Source organism: Lacerta agilis, chromosome 2, assembly GCF_009819535.1.
Source record: "Lacerta agilis isolate rLacAgi1 chromosome 2, rLacAgi1.pri, whole genome shotgun sequence".
NCBI classification, from domain to species: Eukaryota; Metazoa; Chordata; class Lepidosauria; order Squamata; family Lacertidae; genus Lacerta; species Lacerta agilis.
In genome coordinates this window covers 26,118,715-26,143,444 of record NC_046313.1, presented here as the reverse complement: position 1 = coordinate 26,143,444, position 24,730 = coordinate 26,118,715, and the positions used below count along the sequence as shown (strand labels likewise).

The 24,730-nt window shown below is 43.5% G+C and overlaps 1 protein-coding gene across 1 annotated transcript in view; it reads left to right on the top strand.

Annotated features, from left to right (window-relative positions):
• Positions 1–24,730, top strand: part of BAIAP2 (BAR/IMD domain containing adaptor protein 2) — a 118,946-nt gene that overhangs the window by 79,713 nt on the left and 14,503 nt on the right. Inside the window, 2 exon segments of the mRNA XM_033138996.1 lie at positions 19,743–19,811; positions 19,813–19,904. Coding sequence (XP_032994887.1) covers positions 19,743–19,811; positions 19,813–19,904 — 161 coding nt within the window.

Here is a 24,730-nt window from a genome sequence, read left to right as displayed (position 1 = left end):
AGGTTGGTCTGCCTGTTGGAGAATGCATACTTAGGGGTGAAAATCTAGAACTTTGTTTTTCTGGAAGGTTTTATGTGGATGGGCTGAGCTGAATCTTCACACAGAGCTAAGTATCTAGGTGTCTCCCAAGAGGCACGGGAGTCCTCCTCTATTCTTTGAGCGTTTTCTAATGCTTCAGCACTATTTGCTTAAATAGCCCGGAGTTCTTATAAAATTTCCATAATTGAAGCCTCATTTTGATATCCCCAGAAGGAGAAATAATTTTAGTTATAGGTCAGGGAACTCTAATGAATGGGGAGTTGGGCTTGAACCAGGCCATATGTGTTTTATGTAAAAGAGACATTAGGAAAAATTATGTAAAAAGCCCAGAGGTACTTAAGTATCAGTTTTTGTTCCCAACACCGAAGTGCTCATTCTCTAGAGAGTAAAGGATGAAGAGTAGCCCAATTAAAAGCCTTTTAGTGCTAGATTTAAACATTCTTCAGTGGCCTTATTTCATCAGACTTGCTTCTGTTCCATCAGTTCTTCAACCAGGGAAGTGCTGGCCAAGTTTGAATATAGAAAACCCTCTCCTAGAGTTATAGGCAGTATTCTAACACCACGCACGTCTTGTACAGAAGTGTTGGGAATGTTTGTTTATGAAGCTCATGAAAATGCTTGGCACTGCACAGATAAGAAAATTAAGGCAAGGCTCTGCACAGGCTTTAAAATCTAATCAAATGTAAGCTTGCACCACCCCAAAACTTAGTTATGAAATTGCTTCAGTACATCCCAAATTTATAATGAGATGCATCCAGTTCCACACTTTTATGTCTTGAGATTACACACATTTGCTAGGGTTCAAGAATGTTAATGTTCTTCTGTTACAAAAAAAAAAAAAAAAAAACTTAGCAGAATATCTGCTGGGTTTTCTTAGCCATGGCTCTTCAAAGTGTTTCCTTTGCAAATAGAGTAGTAGTCTAAACTGGGGTCCACAAATTCAGCCTGACCTTCTTAGCCTGCCATAATCTGTTGTCACCTCTGATCCATTCCCCCATGTTTTCTGGCACGTGCAAATATTGTGATGATCTTCAACATTGCGCCAGCAGGCTGATAGGACTTCCTTTCCTCTTTTATCAGATCAGTGGTCTCTAAAATAGATCTACTTAGTTTGGTTTGCATGTAACATTAAGCCGAACCATGGCTTAGCATGAATGTGACAGTTCCCAGAGAGGAGATTGCATCTGCATTACCTCTCCTCCAGTCCTTCAGGAGCTGCTCTGCTGTGATCTAAGCTATGGCTTGGTTAACGTGTCTTCCAAACTTGGGCTCATGGTTTGTCTTGTTTGAGCTGAAACCTAAGAACTTGATTTTTTTTCCACCACAAAGTCATATATGGTGGTGCCTTGGTTTAAAAACAGCTTAGTTTATGAACAACTTGGATCGAGAACGCTGCAAACCCGGAAGTAGGTGTTTTGGTTTGTGAACTTTGCCTTGGAATAAGAACTGTTTCGCTTCCTGTTGAGTGTGTCCCATTTGTAAACTGAGTCCCTCGCTGCTATGGGAAAGCACGCCTTGGTTTAAGAATGCTTTGGTTTAAGAACGGACTTTCGGAACGGATTAAGTTCATAAACCAAGGTACCACTCTTTAAGTTGTTTCTGCATCCATACCATAAAATCCCCCAGTGGATGCTGACTTTATTTACATTATTGTAAGCTATTTGGTGTTAGTAGACCTGGACCAAAACATTGTTTAAATCTATACCAAATAATTAAATACATTTAAACTGTCATCGGGCTTATTGAACAATGCTTGACTTTTTTGTTTTTGAAACCATAACCGTGAAACCTCTGCCAGCATAACCTTGTTCTGCTTTCACATTTATATCTGGTTGAAACCAGTCATACAAGACGTGGCTGATTTCATTGCATAACAATACTGGGCAAGATTCGGAACACCTAATACCTCCTCTACTATTTTCAAATAAAAGTACACTAACTCAGGCGTGCGTAACCTGTTGCTCTCCATATGTTTCTGGACTATAAACTCCCATTGTCTCTGGCCATTTGCCACGCTGGCAGGGGCTGATGGGAGTTGTAATCCAACAACACCTGGAGGGTAACAGGTTCCACACTCCAGTATGGCTGAAACAGTTCAAGTTTACTAAGCCAGACAACATTAAATAGCGGCCCCCTGGTTAATAGTTTAAAAGGACACTATTTGCTGTATACAGGCAACCCCCCCCCCCAATTTACACAGGGGTCACAATCCAAGGCACTGCGTGTTTAAGTGAAATTGTTTATGTTTGAAACACCATTGAAAAAGCTTGCAAACTTCCTATTCCGCCTCTTCCCCGCCCTGCATTGCCCCTTGGTGTGACTTTTGGACATGATGTGTGTGTGCGCAGTCATGCACATATTGAATGTTCCTCAATGGAGGGTTGCCTGCATTAATAAACAAAATACATTTGCAGCAGGGGGGTTTTCTGCCTCTCTTTTTGGTTCCACACTTTGCATACTTGTGGAAGCAGGAGAGAAGCTTACCCCTTTAAATCATCCGTGTAGGTCTCTTTCTCTTCCCGGCACGAAGCAAGAGACCCCCCCTTCTTACTTTCGGTTCTCTGAAACAAGTAAGGACCTGCGGGGACAAGAGCATCGCCCATGTTACCAAGTAGTGCAAATGACATCCAGAAAGTAGCAACCTGAGCATTTGTGGAATCCCTGCTTACAATGCAGTCTCTGTTTCGTCCATGTGAATTGAGTCACACTTCAGGCAATTGCATTAGTTATGGAGCTGTTAGTATGCACACTATAAAAAATCTGCAAGAAGGATCCCCCCCCCACACTTTTAAACATGTGACAGTTTGCTGGAAGACAGTGTGTTTCTGTATCCATATGGTAATAGAAGCTCATTTGCTGTTGGGGAAAAGAATAAGATACAGCACTGCAAATGTTTAAAGCAGACAGAACCTTTGCTGTTGGGTTTGTTAAGTTGCATGGAAAGAAATTGTTTCTTTGTATGTGGTGGGAGGAGAGCAAGGTACTAGTTCACTTTCCTATGGAGTAATTTGGGGAGGGTGCATGGGACAGAGAATATAATTTATTATTTGTACCCCACGGATCTGACTGGGTTGCCCCAGCCACTCTGGGCAGAAAACCTGTCATGGCAGCGGAACTCTGCACAGCACGGGATGTCACCCAGGAAGTTGACAAGTGTCAAAAGTTATACAGACGAATAGAAATACTCTGTTTGATTTTGCCCCAAACCAGTTAAAACAGCGGTTCCCTATTTTGTCAGTTGTCTTCCTTCTGGAAATTCCTCTGCACTGCTAGCTTTATGAAGATGTATCCCAGATGCTTTTTCTGTGGAAGGGATAGTGCTTGGTGGCAGAAAAATGAAACACCCACGTTGTCAACAAATGAAGTACTTTGGGAGCTTCACTTTTTTTTCACAATACTGTGCATGCGTGGCACTTCAGACAGTAGTGGGATGGCTTCTGTTTTGTCGTTCCTGACAATGGGTCAGCTAGCTTGTGGAAGAGAATATATATGAATATATATGAAGAGAATATATATGAATTTACACATGTTTGACAAGCTGCAGCTAGTACAAATTTCTATCAGTGTATAAACGAAATGTTCCATGCAGGGAGAACCTGATTTGTCTCTCACTTTGCAGTCTAAGCCTATCCACAAATTAGCCATTGGTTAAAAGGAGCTGAGCAAAGGAAGACGAGAGGGGTAGGTGGGGATTTAAAGGTAACGGGACCCCTGACCGTTAGGTCCAGTCGCGGACGACTCTGGGGTTGCGGCGCTCATCTCGCTTTATTGGCCGAGGGAGCCGGCGTATAGCTTCCGGATCATGTGGCCAGCATGACTAAGCCGCTTCTGGTGAACTAGAGCAGCGCACGGAAACGCCGTTTATCTTCCCGCCGGAGCAGTATCTATTTATCTACTTGCACTTTGACGTGCTTTCAAACTGCTAGGCAGGAGCAGGGACCGAACAACAGGAGCCCACCCCGTCACGGGGATTCGAACCACTGACCTGATCGGCAAGCCCTAGGCTCTGTGGTTTAACCCACAGCGCCACCCGCGTGAATAGTTTGCTGCAAATTATCGAAACAAGGAGAGGGGCAGGCTTTTTCTTAAGAGGTGTTGCAGTAAAATACTGGGGAAAGGGACGAAGGGGTTGGGAATAGGGATCTATTTTGAGCAAAAGCACCTGTAGTTAAAAAGCAGGAGAGCTGGAAAGTGTGATGTTAAGAATGTGACACTCAAATTGCATTCTGCCCTCCACTCCTTGTTGTATGTGATGCCAATGGAAGGGATTCTCAAAACTGAGTAGTTGTGGCATCCACTATCTATTTTTATTTTTTTATTTCTATTTCTGTCATCTGTGATTAGAGACTTTAAGAAACCAGAGACGAGGGGCAGGTTTTGTGTCTGTGGGACTGGACACAGTGTAGTGCTTCCGAAATAAGATGTGTCTTTTATTTATGTTTTTTAAAAAATGTCTATACTGCCCAAGGAAACTCAAAGGGGCCCAACAAATTACTAATGGTATCTAAAACAGGTAAAAACCCTCAAATTAAAGCTAATTCCATAGTAAAAAATGAACATAAGACTAAAAGCAAATTTAACAATTCCAAATCAGCCATCAAATGAACACGAGCTAAGCTAGTGAATGAATTAATTCATTAGCTGAAGGCCATATGAAAAAAATAAAATAAAAGCGCCACATCTTCATTAACCACACAAGGCAATATTATGATGGGGCTCAACAGACCATGCTTGGCAAAGCATTGCACAGTGTGGACTCCACAGCAGAGAAAGCCCTTAAGCCTGGCTGACATCAGCTTCATCTCATGAGATTGAGGGACCTGCAGCAGGGATCTTGAAGCAATCGGGGAGGAAACTGTGAAGGCGGCTGCTATTAAGGTAAACAGGTCCCAAGCCATTATTTGCTTTAAAGGTTAACACCACCATTCAGCCCAGTTTCAAATTCAGCCCAGTTTCAAATTAAACTATGGGAAAACAAAAATATTAGTGAAAAATATGGAAGAAAAAGATAAAGTGGAACTACAAGAAATCACAGGATTGGGAATTCAAAAAAAAATAAGATATTTGGGAATTAATATAACAACAAATACTATGGATTTAATTGAAGAAAATTATGGGAAAATATGGAAAGAAATTAAAAAAGATCTATCAGTATGGGATAAACTAAATTTATCTCTATTAGGGAGAATATCAGTAATAAAAATGAATATCTTACCCAAGATGATGTTCTTATTCCAATGTATCCCAATATTAGGAGGAGAAAAATGTTTCAAAAATTGGAAAAAGGATTTGGCAACATTTATTTGGTCCGGGAAAAAACCGAGGATAAAATATAAAATTATGATTGATAAGAAGGAAAGAGGTGGATTCAGCCTCCCAGATTTGGAATTATATCATGATGCGGTGGGTCTGACCTGGCTAAAGGAATGGATTAAATTAGAGGATTCAGATGTATTGGATCTAGAAGGAGTGGAGACGAGGTTTGGATGGCATGCCTATTTAGTTGATGAAAAAGTTAAAGTACATAAAGGCTTCCTAGGGCATATAATTAGAAAATCTATATATAAAATCTGGGAAAAACACAAAAGAATCCTAGAGCCCAAAACACCATGGTGGGCGTCGCCAGCAGAGATCGTAGCAGTGAAAAAATGGAACATGAAAGAGAATTGGATTACCTATAAAGATGTATTAGAGGAAGAAAATGGTGTACTCAAACTAAAAGATTATGCAGAAATTAAAGCGTATATCACAGATTGGTTTCAATATACTCAAATTAAATACAGATTACAAAAAGACAAGAAAGTAGGATTCGAAAAAGAATGTTCTAAATTTAGTAAATATTTAATACAGGAAACATCAAAAAATATATCTAAATTATACGATCTATTATTAGAGTGGGAAACAAAAGACGAATTAGTCAAAGCATCTATGATTAAATGGGCACAAGATATTGGGAAAAATATTATGTTCGAACAATGGGAAAAATTATGGAAAGAAGATATGAATTTTACCAGATGTAATATATTGAAAGAAAATTACTTAAAAATGCAACACAGATGGTATTTAACACCGGAAAAAATAGCCAAAATGAATAAAAACTGCGGAGATATCTGCTGGCGATGCAACACTGGGAAAGGCACCATGATGCACATATGGTGGAATTGCTCGGATATAGCACAATTTTGGGATATGATATACAATGAGATGAAAAAAATGGTTAGGCACTCATTCAAAAAAACAGCAGAAGGTTTTCTACTGGGAATAGTCCCAAGAAGCCTAAAGGAAGAAAGTAAAACATTATACCTATACGCAACAGTAGCCGCAAGGCTACTGATAGCGAAAAATTGGAAAAGCGGGGTAATTCCAACAAAAATGGAATGGCTTGCCAAACTTTTAGAATATTACAATATATCCAAAACAATGGAAGAAATTGGAAGGACCACAACAGAAAAGACAGAAAAAAACTGGAAAGCGTTCAAAGGGTATTTACAAAATTATGTTGAAAAGTCGGATCTCCTATTGTAATAAACAGGTTCCGTTATAAATATTAGATATTAAACAAGCTGAATAATAAAGGAGAATTGTAAAGAATTGTAAAGAAATAAGAGATGGGAATAACAGTGTGTTGAAAGAAAAAGGATAAGTGGAAATGAACTGCAGCTGAGTTGACTGGAAGTCAAGCACAGGGTGAGGGGGGTGTTGAAAGGTGGTGGGGAAAACAGATGTAAGGATGCAAGGGAAGACTGGTCGAATTTTTTGTTTTTTTCCGTTTCTGTTCTTTATCTGTTGTTTTTGTTGTTGTTGTTTTTCTGTAAATGATTGAATGTTAGTTTACTTTGTTTGTAAAAATGAGTGAATGTAATAATGAGTGAATGTTAGTTTATTTTGTTTGTAATATGCGAATGTATAAATAGTTGTATTGGCGAATAATAAAATAAAGCTTTTTTTATATATATATATAAAAAAAAAAAATTCAGCCCAGAAGCTCGCTCTCATTGGCAACTAGTGCAAATCCCACAAAACTGGTGTGATGGATTCAAATTGGCACCCTAGCCACTCCAGAAAGTTTCGGAGCTTTTTCCAAGCGCGGCTCCACATAAAGCATGTTGCAGTATTCCAATGCGAAGGTTGCTAAGGCACAAATGACACTGGCAAGTCTGTCTTTGTCAGGAAGGGACCACAGCTGATGCAGCAGCTAAAGCTGGTACATATGGAATCTGTGGGAGGAATTCAACATAGCGCTATGGCAAATGCTCCATCAGCACGAGCTTTTCAACTTGCCAGGCGGAATAATCCCTCCTTCTCTTCCCACACACACTGTTCTGGGGGTTCTCCACACACACCCCAACTATTTCTAGGGATATGCAGAGGGAGAAGAGCAGGGAAAGCCCCATTGCACTAACTTACTAACTTTGACAAACCTTCATTAGGCATTACAAGTATTGGCTATCATAAAACATCCATATATAAAATTTTAAAATATATACAAATAATCAGCCATGTAAAATATATAGTGACGAGGATTTTCATTGGGATTTCTTCCTGCTAAATAGTGCCATTCACAACTCCATGAGAGATACTGTTGACAAAAACTCAGCCACCCTTGCATTTACTTCCAGGTTAATGTCAGACAGATAGAATATGATATTTTCATTGTGCTGTAATGTTAGACTGCCCAAAAAAGGGGATAGCACTCATTTGCATGGCTGGTTGTACAATGGAAAGTAGAGATGAATATGTTCTACAGTGTCCAGCACATTCAAAGAACATCCACAATGTCGTATCATTTCTGGGGATGTTTAAATATCTGCCCTTGACAAAAGCTGAGGGGGAAACGTTTATTTGCGCTAACATAAAAGGCCCTGCATTGGACTGGAATTATTAATTTTAAGATATAAGTGCCCCTGTTATCTGTTGTGTTTAAACCATAGAACTTGGGGGAGCAAATTTTTATTTACAGCTGACTCGATGTTTTGTTTTTCAGTGTCCCTTAATCTGGTTTGAACATTGTGATAAATATATTGCTCACTTGAATTATACAAGAGTTCCAAATCAATACCAATAGATCTGATTTTGCTATCTATTGGAACCCTTTGGATTTATAAGAGTCCTTAAGTAAGTCAGAGAGCAAACTGAAAGGTTGGCAACAAGAATGGCAACACAACCAGTATTTTATAGTACTAGCCCAGTATTCCATCATATGTATACCTAGTTCTGCACACATCTTGCCATACTTGATTGGATACCATTTCGCTAATGTAAGTCTTCGTGTGGACTTCTGCCAGTGGAGCTAGTTAGCTGAATTCTGCCCAGTCTATGTACAAAAGTGGTGCCTTCCCCTTTTTTCAAGATTATAATCCTATTTCAAAATTAAATGAGTAGTGTTATTATCCAATATCTGGTTGGTTTAAGGTATTAGGGTAACCACTGTGAACTCCTACCCCAGCTGTAAACATGTCCAGGCAGTCACTTGCAATTGTTTGATGGGGTTCTGATGCCTCAGATGGCTTTCATTTTAGGGGGGTGGTGATATGTTGGACATACCTGAAAACCTTAGATAGAAGAACCTGAAAACATGCACAATAATCTCTCTCAGGAGAAAGCTTGTTTTCTTCACTACAGTGATATGAGAACTACCAATCTTGGCTCATCTTATTCATGCTTTCAAAAGCTGATTATGAAAGGCTCAATCTCGAAAGGGCTTTTTCTTTTTCTTAGATTATTTCTAGCTGTTTGACCTCTATGTACTGTTTGTATCCAGATACATTATACATGAAGGGAAAGGATATGGTTGACCATACTTGGTCAAGCCAGTAAAGCAAATCTTGGCCACTTGCTCATCCCTCCTTTTTGCCAGTATTGGATGAGTTGCAGAAGGTGCATATTTCATAGGGAAATGAAGGGTTGTGGGATTACCGTAATTCCTTTTCCATCTATTTCCTTTTTGGCTTCCAGCACCTTGAGCATGCCAGCTGTTAGGTAGACACCCATTGTTGCAAACTTTTCCTAGGTACACGTGAAATAGTTTCTTCAAACCTCCTGCTGGCTGCTGCCACCAATCGCCCGTCCCCCCTCTGCTATCCGTGTATAAGACGACCCACAATTTTTGCCTGTTATTTCTAAGGAAAAAATATCGTCTTATACATGGAATAATACGGTACTTGTCTCTTTTTAATTAACATTTTTAATTAACATTCTAGTTTTAAGTTTTGTTTTGAGTTTGTTTCAATACAACAAATGACAACCACCACAACAAAAAAGAAACAGGCTGGTGGAGGGAGGAGGGAAGCGGGCTACTTCATTCTTATTATTTAACTGGCTAAACAAAGTGGATGTACAGGCTACGTATATCACCTTGAACTGAATGGTTCTGAAAAACTTGCACTCAGAAGTTCTCCCAGGGGTTCACAGCCTAGAGAAACCTGCATAAATCTCTACCTTCCAGAGTTTTGACTTCTCCTAACCTTGCTGCCTCTCATTTTTTAACTAGTTCCTCGACTGATCGGTGCCCTTTCTTCAGTCACTGTCAGCCTTGGTCTCTCAATATTTTGCTTAACCTATCTGATCACTGCAGACACCTACCTGCATTTCCTGTCCCACTCTCTTCCCCCTGTAATGGTGTGGGATTGCATGTGAGATTGTCTTCCAGGAAGTGAGGAGGGTCTTGTTGTATGTGCTATGTGCGCATGGATGGTGGGGGTCTCCTCCTCTTGCCTCTTGTCAACTCCCTTGTAGTTTCATTGCGAGCTGCTAGCCGGGAATAATTGTTAGCGGCAGCAACTGGTGAAGTGGAGAGTAGACTTTGATGTCATTCACAAACCGTTTGGTGCTCTGAGTAGCAAGTCTGTTTTAAGTAATGATAGTGAAAGACACACATCTGTCAGCTTGCCAAGTGCTTGAATCAGCTGTGTTTTATTTTAACAGTGGCATATCATGTTGCCTTTCAATCATCTCTTCCTCCACCCATTGCATTGCACAGAGTAGATCTCTCCACAATTTTCTTCATAGTGGCGCTTGCTTGCTTGCATGCATATATATAACAGCATGCACAGCCCATACCTGCTGTTTAGTAGCTTCCTACATGTTGGGGTTTTCCTTATGCTGTCCTATCTGCTCTCGAACCTTCTAAGTTTGAAGTGGGTTTACTGTGTATTTATTTTAAGAACCAATTGTCTTCAAAGTGTGTGATTATTGTGATAACCCAATAGACATGCTCAAGAGGGTTTTGTGTCGGCGCAGAAGCAATTTTTTGTGTCTGTGTCTGCGCAGACGCAATTTCCGGCACCACGGAAGCAAGTCCCTGCGCCGCACTGCACTGGTTTAGTGCAGTGCGCGGGGAATCGCCGAGCGGGCGGCTCAGTTTGGGGGCGGCTTGTGGGCTGGTTAAACAACCCCTGTGGGCCACTTGTGGCCCATGGGCCTTAGGTTGCCTACCGCTGAACTAAGCAGACTCTAGCTCAGGGGTCAGCAACCTTTTTCAGCCGTGGGCCAGTCCATCGTTCCTCAGACCATGTGGTGGGCTGGACAATATTTTTTTTGGGGGGAAATGAACTAATTCCTATGTCCCACAAATAACCCAGAGATGCATTTTAAATAAAAGCACCCATTCTACTCATGTAAAAACACTATGCAGGCTCCACAAATAACCCAGAGATGCATTTAAAATAAAAGGACACATTCTACTAATGTAAAAACACGCTGATTCCCAGACCATCCATGGGCCGGATTTAGAAGGCGATTGGGCCGCAACCGGCCCCGGGGCCTTAGGTTGCCTACCCCTGCTCTAGCTGCTATACCATGCTTTTACTGTGGATATATTCCCAGGCATGCTAAATATAAACACCCTAGCATCACTAATGGGAGTAAAACTAGAACGTCTTAGGTGGGGTAGGGAGAATAGCAACCATTTTGTAATTATCATGTGCATGTGATGGATTTCAAAGAAGAGGAATGTTTATTCTCCTATGTCAAACCACACACACACACACACACACACACACAGCACATTTGTAGCTGCTGTAAATAATTCACAGTAAAGTAATAACAATGTACGGTAGTTATGAGGCTTTTCTATTTACATAGGCATTCCCTTACTTATCAAGAGAACAGTAATTGGGGCATGGCGCATTATTTCCCTGGAGCTGGATGCAATGTGTCTTCCACTCCAAACAGGAAGCACATTCATCTCTCAGCTGGATCACCTCAGTGATATTTATGTGACCATAGATGCCAGTCAGGAATTCAGCAAGTCTGTATTTCCCTTGCTTTCTTTTTGAGTGCTAATTTAGTTCCTTCCTTTCCGAGAACTCTTCCTTTTTTTTTGCGTTTCCACGGCACTGTGGCACATGGCATAGAGATAGCCAGTCACAAGTTCGTTACATAAACAAGTTGCATCATGCTGCTAAACATGTGAGCAACAAATGGCAAACTTGAATCCACACAAGTGATAAAATAAATTTCCTCTATATAATTAAATTGGAGTTGGGGGGAGAGAATGGTTGCAGTGAAAGATAAACTTAAGTTGAATATGAACCTTGTGAGGATTTTTTTCCTTGCTAAATTTAGATGCTTGGCCCTGAATAATGCTTTCAAAATGGAGTTCCTGTGCCCTTTGCTGCACATGAAAATGCTCTAAATACTTAGGTAACTGCTTGCCTTTTTGCTGCTCCGTGGATCCCCAGTTCATGGAAGGAAAATGTGCACAAAAGCTTCACCGCTAACTCTTCCCCTTAAAGGGCAGGAACTTCACCAGAGCTGTAGCTGGAACCAGCTGTTTACGAGAGGTCAGGTCACCATTGACTATGGGTCGCTGATGATGAGCCAACCCCAAAGGGAAAGCCCTTGGGATATCTCATTTGGGGTAGAGTGAGGGCATTCCCCTTCAATGTTTTAATTCTGGATAGACTTGATTCTAAGTGAGGGATCAGAGCAGCAGGGCAGTGTTTGTGTGTTTGTGTGTGCAGGGACGTAGCCAGGATTTTTGTTGGGGGGCATGCCTTTTGTTAGGGGGGGTGACTGGGGCAGAACCTCAGTTAGCTGTATTTTTATTGATTGTGGGGGGAAGCAGCTGCCCCTCCCTGCTCCCCCCCGCTAGGTGTGTGTGTGTAGGTGTGTGTGTGTGTGTGTGTGTAAGTGCAAGTTAACCTGGCTGCCAAGTGAGACTGGAATGCTGCGGAGGTGCGTTAATGTAGCTCATGAACTGAAATGTGTGATTGGTGGGTATTTTGCGACTTTGCTATTTCATAGTTTTGATTGATGTGTTGATATGGTGCTGTTCACAGCTTCTGGGGGCCTTTGAGTCGAAAACTGTTACATAAATGAAGAGCAAGACTTTGTTTTAACAGATGAGTGAAGGGTTAAAGCTGTATGAAAAAATTATATATGGGGGGGGGGGTTAGAGACTCTGCTTTAGAGCAGCCCATTGCTGAGGTAGAGATAATGGCTTTTACTTTGCTTGATAGCTATGCAAACAGCACCATTCTCCCCCCTCCTTACTATTCTCACCCCCCCTCCTTTCCACTCCCACACACATGCAGAACAATGGAGGCTGCTTACAATGCAACAGGCCCCTCAGGATAAGCAGAGCAGCTTCTCATGAGTGATTAGTCACCAGCTTCATGAGATAACCCCTTTCCTGCTCTCTCCCAAGATTCAGGGTGTCCTATTTTATTTTATTTGGTTTTTTTTTTCATTTTTGCTGATATCTAAATTATACTCCTTGTTCTCCAGCCTTTTGCTATCTCCAAAGTTCATTTCTGTTTTTGCTCCAGGGTAGGCTCAGGTTTGTACAGTACAGCCGTACCTTGGATCCCGAACACCTTGCAAGTTGAACGTTTTGGCTCCCAAATGCCGCAAACCCAGAAGTGACCGTTCCAGTTTGCGAACGTTCTTTGGAACCCCAATGTCCGATGGGGCTTCCGCAGCTTCCGATTGGCTGCAGGAGCTTCCTGCAGCCAATCGGAAGCCTCACTTTGGTTTCCGAATGTTTTTGGAAGTTGAACGGACTTCCGGAACGGATTGTGTTCGACTTCCAAGGTACAACTGTATTAGCTCAGAGAGACTATAGTCTGCTTATCTATGTAAATGAAGGAACAGGTGTGCTTTAAAACCAAACATTGTATGGTTTTCTTTGTATCCTGCTCCCAAACAAACAACCTATCAGCATGCCCCATTAATTTCAGTAGAAGGTTCTTCCAAGTCAGTGTGCTTAGGATCACAGCCTTACTGAAAAGACACCACTGACATAGCTAATTGGAGGAATCCTTTTCTCTAGATGAATTTTTAAGCAGGAGCCTTGTCCTGGTCTCGGAGGGATGTGAATTTATCTAAACGTTTTCCAACCTAGAAATAACAAATGTGAGTTCCCAGGAATGTGCTGGACTGAAGTCTCTGGAAGCAGTGTTTCAATGTTGTTGTTGTTGCTTGTTTGTTTACAAATAACAGTGCTCTCAGCCATTGCATATTAAATAACTACATATGCATTGGTATGAGTGGTTCGTGTATTTTACATGTATCTCCCCCCCATTAATAAACACTGTAGCAGCAGCCACCTTATGAAATGGATGCATGAAGCAGGGGGCGTAGCTAGCTGCTCCGGCACCCAGAGTGGTGAGGGTAGGGCGATCCGCCCATGGGGACGTGGTGATGATCCGCGTACGGAGTCCGCCTGGCGGACGCAAGCCCCACGCTGCCGTTTAGGACAGCGCGGGGGCTTGAGCCACTGCCTCACTCCCACGTGGCTCGGGCGTGCTGCAGGCCAGGCCCCGCAGTAAGTGCCGCCGCCCCCCGCGGTGTGCCATTTTGTCACACACCCCCTCAAGGATAGCACCCAGGGCGGGTCGCACCCCCTTCCTACGCCCCTTCCACGAAGAGAGACATGCAAGGGGTCCTTGCCAGTTCATTTCCCTGTGGACTGGTGGGTCCAGTCACTTGGATCCAGGTTGCTACGTGGGAGAAGGAATGGCTTTAGGCTAGGCTTCCTCAAACTCGGCCCTCCAGATGTTTTGAGACTACAATTCCCATCATCCCTGACCACTGGTCCTGCTAGCTAGGGATCATGGGAGTTGTAGGCCAAAAACATCTGGAGGACCGAGTTTGAGGAAGCCTGCTTTAGGCTTTTGGAGACAGACAGGGAGAATAGAATCATTCCTGCCCCCAAATCCCACCTTTAGTCTCCTGACATTTGTTGCCCAGCCCTATGGCTGTATGTGTCTTACCCTGCATGTGGTGGCAAAACAGAAGCAGCATGCTGTTGATGACTAGGCTGGCACCCTGGCCAAAGTGAACATAAAGGCTGTTCTATTTTCATGGTCCAGCCAAATTGGAAGTGGCATGTGCTCCCTTCCTTTCTCTTACCTGGCACCACCCTCTCTAAGGTGAGAAGAAGCATGCCTTGTCCTACTTGGGACAAGTGCATGGTCTTAAATGATTGTGGACCTGGGTAAGTTGCAAGTGCTGGTCATGCTGCCTCCAGCAACTGGCCAAGGAACCACATAGGATGTTACCACGATATTTAACACCTCACCAGCAAGACTCTGTTGGGTCGCAATAATCAATATCTGGGAATTTTCACTGTAACATCTTCAAGATAATGATGGCTTCAGAGATGTTTTTAGTGGGGTGACCTATAGGCAGCTGGGCGATGACGGTTTTCTTTTCTGTTTGGGGCAGCTTTGCCCCCAATTCCTCCCATGCTTCAAAGCTTCCATTGGAAATTGTGGAGAATGTTTCTCCGTGTGTGTGTGTGTGTCTGTGTGTCTGTGTCTGTGTGTCTGTGTCTGTCTGTTTTGGCTTGTCAACAGTCATATATCATCTTGGATCAAATTTCTGAAACAAAACTATTTTTTCTTGTGGTTTGTCTCAGTGAGACGATCTGCTCTGGCACACAGATGTAAATGACTCCCCATGTGTCGCTTCTGTGTCTCTTGGGAATTTCAGTTTGGCATGGCTGGGGTGTGGGGGGACTGCTGAAGACAAGCTGAAGGAACAAACAGCATCTCCTAGTAGGTTCTGCAGTGGCTGCTTATTAGTGCAGAACTCAAAAACGAAATCCATTTTTAATGGTCCTTAATGTGGTGAAGAAATGTTTCCAATACTGCAGAATTCAGGAATTCCTGCTTCTCTTTCCAAACCATGACATTCTTCATGGGATGGAAATTCTGCTTCCTGATCCTAACTTTAAACATAGACACAAGATCTGTCTCTGCAGGACAGATGTGTGTTCTTCGCAGTATAACAATGAAGACAAGAGAGTAGAATGGGCTGGGGTACCTGTTGGACTCCAGCTCCCATCATCCCTGACCATTGCCCCTGCAGGCTGAAGCTACTGGGAGTTGGAGTCCCAACATCTGGAGGGCCACGGGTTCCCCATCCCTGTAGTGTAAAGGAAGTTGGGTGACTGGTGAGGAGCAGGTGAGCTCTTCCATAGGAAACAAATTAGAGTGTCTCCCCCAACCCCAGCCTTTTTTTCTTTCCACACCTATACTTTCTGGCGAGAGCTGTGGGTGTAATGCAGTGTTCCCCAAACTACAACTCCCATCATCCTTAGCTAGCCGGACCAGTGGTCAGGAATGATGGGAATTGTAGTCCAAAAACCGCTGGAGACCCAAGTTTGGGAAACACTGGTGTAAAGATTCCATACACCAGGGTTTTTTTTGGGGGGGGGGTAAACAAAAGGAGGTGGTACTTCACACAGTGTGTAATTCAATTTATGCCTTGTGATGACCACTGGCTTGGATGGCTTGAAAAGGGAAATTGAGAAAAATTTACAGGATGTCGGTCATGATCAGGGGTTGGCAAAGTTTTTGTGGCTTGGGCTGGTTCATGGTCCCACAGACGCTGCGGCAGGCCGGAGTGCGCGTGCATGCGCAAATGCTATTTCCGGCGCTCCTAGTATGGCTGTGCTTGCGCAGTTAGGTTGGTGCTGTTCTTTCTTTTCTTCAATTTGTTTAACTAAGGTTAGAGAGATTCTGCCTGAGGAGCTGACGAACTGTTTCTCTCTAAGGAGTCAAAATTTATAGTCCACCCAGGTAGCCCACGTGGGGTATGCTAGGTTTGGAACAATGGGTAGTATAACAATATTTATATAGTGCACAGCAAAACTGAAAGCAGGTGAAGCGTGGAACTGAAAGCCTTCCCGCCTCACAGATCACTTTCTTGGCCTTTGCATGTGCTCCAGCATATCAAGACTTAACAGCTGCTGCCCCGTCTCAAAAGTTGCTTCATTCCTCGATCTTTTCTGCCCCATCTCAAAAGGAATTGGCACCTGGAGTCCTTCCACCCTGTGGGAATATGCCCCTAGGATTTCTGATGTAGCACAGTGGGTGGCCACGCGCTGGTTCTTTCCTATCTAGTTTTTCAATCGTTCGTTGCACAATCGTTTCCTGACACCTTGTTCCCTCAAGAGTACAGCTCTGGAAAGAATAATGGTTTAACACAAATACTGTCGACACAGCCGGGAGCAGCGCTGGTATTGTAAGTGGCTGCTTTTCATGCACTCTCTTGTTGCCACCTGTGGATACCTCCTGACAGCTGTGAGTTGCTCCATTATCAAAGAGATTGGGGGGGGGGGGTTGTGGCTAGGTGATGAATTGCAAGTTCCTTCACTTTCCAGAACCAAGATGCCTATTACTAAAGGAGAGCAATAAGGCCTATACTCTTTTAAGAGTCTTAATAAATTTATCTTTCCTTGCAACCAGGTATACTGCATTTAGACTTTTTTTTTCAAGCTTATGCATGATAACAAACGAGCTGGGTCTTGGTTCAATTAGGCACATGCACAGAAAAATAACTTAAGATTCGAGAGCAACAAGAAACAAATTACAAACAGGGGCACCTATTCCTGAGAAGGGTCTGCTTCTAGGTAGCTGTGCCAGAAACACTGGATGTAGACAGGTGCTTTGGCTAGTTCACGGCCCGGGTAAAGGACTTGGGAGTCCCATATATTTCAGTGGGAGAGACTAAACTTAACTCTCTCATTGAAATAAATGGAATTCCAGAATGCTTCACATGGGCTGGATTGGAAACTTGCCCATTAAGATAAAAAATGCTTGTGCATAAATCTTATTTTGTTATAGCTGGGCCTTGGTGAATGCCCTGTAATCTTGAAACAAATTTGCCGTAAAGTAAGGAAAATGAAGATGACACTTGCCAATTTAGTTCTTTCTCAGGATACATAACCTTTTATTCTGCCCTTTTTTTCTGGCACAGTTTGCAGAGACATTTGGCAGAAACATGAATGTGTGTACAAAATATTTAAACAATTTATATACCACCTAACTTACAGGAATCTCTTAAGTGGTTTACAAGGATCCGATACAGAAAGCAATAAAATAAAATAAAAATAAAAATCAGTTAAAACTATAAAAGCAAACTACATTTTTAAATAGGGAAGGGGCCCATCTGACCTCATCTGGAACACGGGACTGCAAATCAGAAGTCTTAGTAAGTAAATTTACTCAAGGCTATGTCTGGAATCTGTAGCATTGCAGGGAAATTAAACTCTGGGTTTATCTTTTGCATAAAGACAAATGCTTCTATATGTGAAGACAAATGCTTCTGGGTGGAACTGCATTCTGCAAAACAAGCTTGGGCTGGCATGATAAGGCAGACAGAAGACAGTGAACCCATTCATTGCCAGCTCAGAATGGAATCCACCTTTTTGCAGGGAACAGCAGAGGTGTCAGTCTTGACAGTGATTTTGAAGCAAGTCTGAGACTGCACTTTGCGGTGTGTGTATTCAGAAGAGGCAAGTCTGGAGCTGTTTCTTTCTTTTTTAATCCACATGCTCGGTTGCTTGCATCCATGTGCAGAAATTGGCTGTCACCCAGTTAATGAAATATGAGTTGATAGATCATAGGGAGTTTTAATCTACTACATTCCTTGATTAAATATGCATGCATTTACTGCATGTGAATAAAAGGGGGGGGAAATACACAGTTGTAGAGAGAGAAGCATGCTTCTCTTTTTGTTTTAGATCATCCATGCTTGTATAACAGGCTTCATTCTAGGAAAGGCATTGCTGCTGCTTTTTTGCCAGGGGGCAGTGCTGCTTCTGTGATAGCATCAGGAGCCTGCCTGAAGGTGGGTTGTTGTCTGTGTTGCTGTTGTGAAGTGCTTTTCTTTTTCAAAATTTTTGCTGCCTGAATAATTGTGGACACCTTTTTAATGGATCATAAAGATTTTACACGCAGCCCTATTGGAAAAAGGGGTGCTGCAGAACAAAGGGTTCTTGAAATCAAAGGAGAGCATCAGCTTTGCACACAAAAGGTCCCAGGTTCAGTCCCAGGCATCTCCAGTCAGGCAGGACTGGGGACAGTTCCCTGCATGAGACCTGAGGTGGATGGACCCAGTGGTCTGTCCTTGGTATAAGGCAGCTTCCCATGTTCCTAAAGAAGAAGGCTAGGTAGCTTTTGCAGCATTAATTAACAGCACAGGCTGTCGGGCAAGGGTTGCTTAGCTTGCATCCCTTAATGCAATGAAATATGGCTTGCATGCACCTGCACAGAAGTTACACACTGAATGCAAGAGATGGCAGTAGCTGCAGCCCTGTGCAGAACGTGAACTTAGAGGAGTGTCTCATTCCCACCGCAGTTAGAGAGCGCAAAGCAGCACACAACTCGTGGCAACGAGTGTCCTGTCTGCATAGGTGGAAATAATTAATACTTCCCCAATAATGAAAGAAGCGCTTCCAAACTTTCGAGTTGCTCAAAATGAACGCCAGGTGCAGGAGGACTGTAGCTGGGAAGAGGGAGTAGCCTGGATTTCTTAGAGACTCAAATGCAGATTTCTAGCAGCTGATAGCCTGAGGTTGAGGGACTTGGTGGATGACTTTTCGTGTGGGTGTTTGACACAGCAGATAGATGTTTGGAAAGGGAACAGTGGGCTCTGTGGGAGTGTGTCAGGCAGTCATTTGTTCTGCCTTCCCACAGGAGGGGGGTGGGTCTGTGGGTTGTTAAGTACAAGCAAGGAAAGGTACATACGCATTGCTCATGCTTTCTCCGCCCCCCCCCCCCCACAACCCCACGGACATGACAAAGTTCATTTCCATCTGTCCGGATTGCAACAGGTGAGATGGACAGCCTGTGTTTCAGCCTCCTCTCACCTCTGAGTGGAAGTCCTTTCAAAGTGCTTTAACCTCATGGCAGCGACACAACCATTTTTTGGTGTTTTTTTTTTTTGTAACAATCGGCACTAGAAAAAAGGAGCACTACCCAGGTGCAGGCAAAGTAGGAGGGAGGCTGAGAGAATTTCTCTCTCTCTCTCTCTCTCTCTCTCTCTCTCTCTCTCTCTCTCTCTGCTCTTCTGCCACCCACACAACATCTGAAGCCCACGTTCTGAGTCAGGAGCTTTTGTGTGGGGGAGGTCAGATGACTAAGGATGGTTGGCGGGGTGGAGGGGGGAGAGAGATGCATTCTCTCAGCCTGTGTATACTCTTGTTGCCTAGTGCCCCCTGCCGTCCGGCCATGAGTGGAACGATGGAAATAATTAAGAGCCTCGGACAGTCCGCAATCGCAAAATGACCACACTCTCTGTTTTTCCTCCGGTCCTTGCCATGCTTGATGCAGACCCCGCACTGAAGGGAATTCTGCTACAGACCAAGTGATGTGTTAATGCAGAAGGACAGCCCTCCCGGTCCCTTGTGCTGCGGCTCAGGCGGGAACACTTGGGTAACCTCTTTTGCTTTGTGTTTGTTTCCCTCCCAGTTCATTGAAGCCATCACCAACAAGCAAGGCGAGCTGGAGAACTACGTCTGCGATGGATACAAGATGGCAGCTCACAGAAGAGAGGCGAAGATTCTGTTTCCTGGTAGAGAAGCAGTGCGCTGTGGCCAAGAACGCCCTCACCTACCACTCTAAGGTGAGCAAGTTGTTGTGTCGGGGTGCCGTACCGTTGGAACCATCGACTCGGGAAGCAGGTTGGACGAAAAAGTCCCTCCGTTCTCGGGAACCCAGACACGGGCAACGTTTGTGTCCTGGCTGACTTCTAAACTCCTAAAAAAAACGATTTATGAACTCAAATCACGATAGCAACTTCTCTCCCCCCCCCCCCAGATTGCGAGATTGGTAATTGCAGACCACAAATGGTTGCTCCTTTCCAAGGAACTTGAAGGGAAATAATGTTCCTTAATTCTATAGGGGATGTTGTACACCTTCCAGGTCCAAGCACTTCGTCTCCAGTTGTTCACAAATGTACACATGTTTATGACTGAACTAAGACGAGTGTTGATGCCGGAGAAAATGTGCAAGCCTCAGTTTGTTCTGAGCTTTTCACCCCTTGGACTGTCTTAATTTCCTAGGCCTGCTCCTGCACTATGTGTTCGTAACAGTGATACTATCCCCCACACCCCATATCTAGTAGTGTATGTGCAAAGCTGCAGTAAGCATAAGGAGCATTATACCTGTGGGGCACCTGCAGTAGTTCCCAGGATAATTAAAAACGAGAGCTTTCCTTTTCAAGAGCCCTCTCAATATCTGAAAACTATTGCAGGTAGTTAACCTTCCTCAGATTGTAATATATCTGCCCAATTCAAGCACAACAATAGAAGCCCAGAGGCTCTAGAGGCCAGGTGCCTAACCCATTCAAATTCATTTCAATCCAATCAGAACAATGCAGGAGTTTTGGGTTGGTACCCACTGCTGCAGTACCAATATCAGCATCAACATTTTTCAGAAATGTTTAGGCCACTGGGGAAGTTTGTTCGGGTAAGATGTTCCCATCAAACCCATCCACTATGCCTATTGCTCAAGAACGATTGGCCAGACTGCATGTTATATGAAGCATGCTTTTTTTTTTTTTTTTTTGAGTTACAGGTAGGTAGCCGTGTTGGTCTGCCATAGTAAAAATAAAATAAAAAATCCTTCCAGTATCACCTTAGAGACCAACTAAGTTTGTTCTTGGTATGAGCTTTCGTGTGTATGCACACTTCTTCTTCTTCTTTTTGGGTTATTGGAGTGGCCACTTTTCTTTTTGAAGGAAAAAAAAATATATTTAGGTGCTCAACAGTAGCAACCAAGGGGGCATTTTTTTTGCGAAAAACTGGTGCAGGGTACTAATCTGCATTGGGAGAACTAACTCAATCAGGGCTCCACGTACCTCCTTCCCTTCAAAAAGTGGTCAGCTTAAGTATCCCTTTAAAGCTTAAGTGCAATGTAACATGGGTTAGCTCTTATGTCTCAACAAGGTTTATGTATTCTAATGTGTATTAATTTAGTACTGTTATTGTTTCACAATATTTAAGATTCCTTGCTGTCCCAACCCCTAAGCAAAGACGTTCAAAAGTGTCCCAGCCACATAGGCAGCGCAGGCTTCAATTTTGCTAAATCTACTTTTGTATGTACAGTGTACCCCGCTAGACGAATGCCTCGCTAGACGAAAAACTCGCTAGACGAAAGCATTCGTCTAGCGGGAGGCAGCCCCGCTAGACGAAAAAGTCTATGGGGCTGCCTCGCAAGACGAAAAAAATTTTGTCTTTTTTTTTTCGTTTTGCGGAGCGCGGCTCCCCATTGCCGCTCCGCAAGACGAAAACCCCGCTAGACGAAAATTTTCGCGGGACGAATTATTTTCGTCTAGCGGGGCACCACTGTATCTAAAAACACTGCAATCCATCAACTAAAGCAAAGCCAAGGCTGCTTCCAGATGGAGGTTTGTTGTAGAATCGTGCTGCTCAGGCACACACTTTGTTTTTTGGCAAGTGCGCACACAATGTCATTGTTGTCAGATTGCCAGCCCAAACTTTAACATGTAATTTGGATTTCACCTCACAGCAGGGAAAAAAAGTGAGTAAAAATAACCCATTATATACATCTGCACTCGCTGCTGGTGTGGAATTTTTGTCGGCATGTTTATGAGGTGATTGGTTTGTCATGTGGTGACATTTCTGTGGGCGGTCTCTAAGGCCGTACCCCTACTTATGTGTGCTCCTCACCTGAGCACAACCTTGCTATTTTGTTTTTGGCAGCCCGAATGATACAAGCATGTCTATTTCTATGAGCTGTTGCATCCTGGAAGGCCTACCAGTATTCAAATTTCAACAACCCATTTAAAGGGAGCTGTGCTTTCATAATCTCCAAACAAGGCACCGTATTTTTCGCTCCATAAGACACACTTTTTCCTCCTAAAAAGTAAGGGGAAATATCTATGCGTCTTATGGAGTGAATGGTGGTCCCTGGAGCCAAATTGCCCAGGGGCCAAAAGAGGATCGTGCTTTTATTTTACAAAGAGAAAAGGGGGTGTTCAAAGGACCCCGCTCAGCAGCTGATCAGCAAGAGATCGGGAGAGAGAGATAAGAGTCCCCGGCTCCCTTCAGCCCCACCTCCTTGCCCAGGCCTCCATTGTTGAATGTGCTGCAGAGGGAGGTTGTTTGTTTCCCCAGCGACATGTGACTGACTGATTAGATTATCTGTCTGGAAACTGTAGAAAAGGCTCCCTTTCCTTTAGAAGCTGCAGAAATGTGAGTTGAACCCCATTAAAATGAGGCTTTTCCTCTTTGCTTTTCCCCCTTTGCAAAAGAAGCTTTGCTTTTTTCCCCTTTGCAAAAAGCTGCACAAATCTGAGCTGATCCTCAAAAAACAGGACTTTTCTCTTTGCAAAAAAGCTGCAAAACTTTGAGCTGATCCTCAAAAAAACAGGGCTTTTCCCTTTGCAAAAAAGCTGCAAAATTTAGCTGATCCTCAAAAAACCAGTGGCTTTTCCCTTTGCAAAAAAAGCTGCAAAACATTTATAGCCGATCCTCAAAAAACAGGGTTTTTCCCTTTGCAAAAAAAGTTGCTAAACATGTAGCTGATCCTCAAAAAAACAGGGCTTTTAGAAGAGGAAAAGAAGAATTATTTTTTTCTGGGTTTCCTCCTCTAAAAACTAGGTTCGCCCTATGGAGCTGAAAAATATGGTACATGTGTGAGATCTCCCTGGAGACTGTAATCTCAGTACACGCACCAGATTTTAGAAACAACAACAACAACAACAACAACAATACAGAGGTCTTGCATAATACCTCTGTTACCCTTGTGCAAGCTTTAGTAAGGCAAATATCACTTTGAACAAGATCCCCTTAAAAAAAAAATTGAAAATGGATATTGTCATCCAGTCCCAGCCAAAAGCACAAGCTTCCATTTGGCCCAATGTGAAACATAACCATAGGAGCCATGGGGGGCCAACCATTCCCCACCCCACCCCAGTTGATGGGCATTGCCATTCAATGGTGTGTGCATGCACTGCGTCATGTGATCAATTATGCAGTGCAGGGCTTATTCAAGTTGGCATTCCTGAACATAACTCACGGTATATCCACATTTACCTTTGCCCTGCTCTTTCCAGGGACAGGTCCATGCTTAAAAATTTGTGTCCAAGCTCCCCCCACCCCTGCTTTTCGCCTGGAGCTTTTCCCATGAAAACCCATTCTTTAGTGCTCAGTCAGAGCAAACTTCAAAATTTCTTGCAGATTGAGCACTAAAGAGCAGGTTTTCATGGGGAAAGCTCCAGGACAAAAAAAAAAGGTGCTTTGGATAGAGAGCTTTCAAGCATGTGTGGCCTTCCTGGAACAGAAATAGGCAGGGGAGGATAATAGAATCCTAAAATGGTAGAGTTGGAAGGGACCCCCCAAGGGTCATCTAGCCCAACCCCCTGCAATGCAGGAATCTCAACTAAAGCATCCCGACAGATGGCCATCCAACCTCTGCTTAAAATCTTCTAAAGAAGGAGAGCTGCCACATTCTGAAGGAGGTACATTCCACTGTTGAGCAGCTCTTACCATCAGAAAGTTCTTCCTGGTGTTTATAATTTCAAATAATAATAATAATAATAATAATAATAATAATAATAATAATAATTCAGTCTCTTCTTTAGGAGAGGGACGAATCCCATACATTCACTGGATGGCAGGTGGTAGAATAGCAATGAATATCCACGATGCCTCTGAGCAGCTTAGGGCAGCGCAGGGATTTGTTTTGAGTTCCAGAATTACACTGAGTCCATTCTTTCCCCCCACAAATCCGTTCCTGGTCACCCCAAGCTTTCTTCCTTTCAGCAGTCCAATTTTTGTTGGGGTGGGGGAAGAGTCATTTTGTGGTTATTGTTAAAAGATTATGTCAGGGAACTGCCTCCTGGCCTGCTGAGGGGGGGTGAGGATCCGTTAGCTTACAGAGAGCCCCAACAGCCTTTTGAGAAGCAAGCACCTTTTCCAGCGTGAAGAGCAGCCACACCTCCAGTTGGGGAGGAAGGGGAAGGGGCCAGCTGGGAGAGGAGAGGGCTCGGGGATGCTGCTGAGAGCCCCAGCATCTCACCTCGTCCGGCTGGTCAGGAGGGAAACACGCCAGTTCTGGCACCCCAATTGTGCAGAGGGGTGAAACGCAAGGAGGGTAGGAGGAGATTTGGGGTGCCGAAGCTCATACGTTGGGGAAGGAGCCGGAAGGGGCCACTCCCGGATTCTCCCAGTGACTGAGACAGACATGCTTTTCGTAGCTCTGCACTGTAAATAGTTTTGCACAATAAAACTGCCAAAAGACTGTTTGGGTTCTTGCTTCGTCACTCGTAAGCACCATCACGCGAACCTCACAGATTAGGAGGTTGGGGGTCAGAAACCCTTGCCAATCTACTCTAAACTTTCTAGAGATGAGCTGTAGATCCCAAAATACTTTCTGCCCACCTTTGCCAGAGATTCATCACAGACGTATTCAGTAAGTAGGCAGCAAGAGAG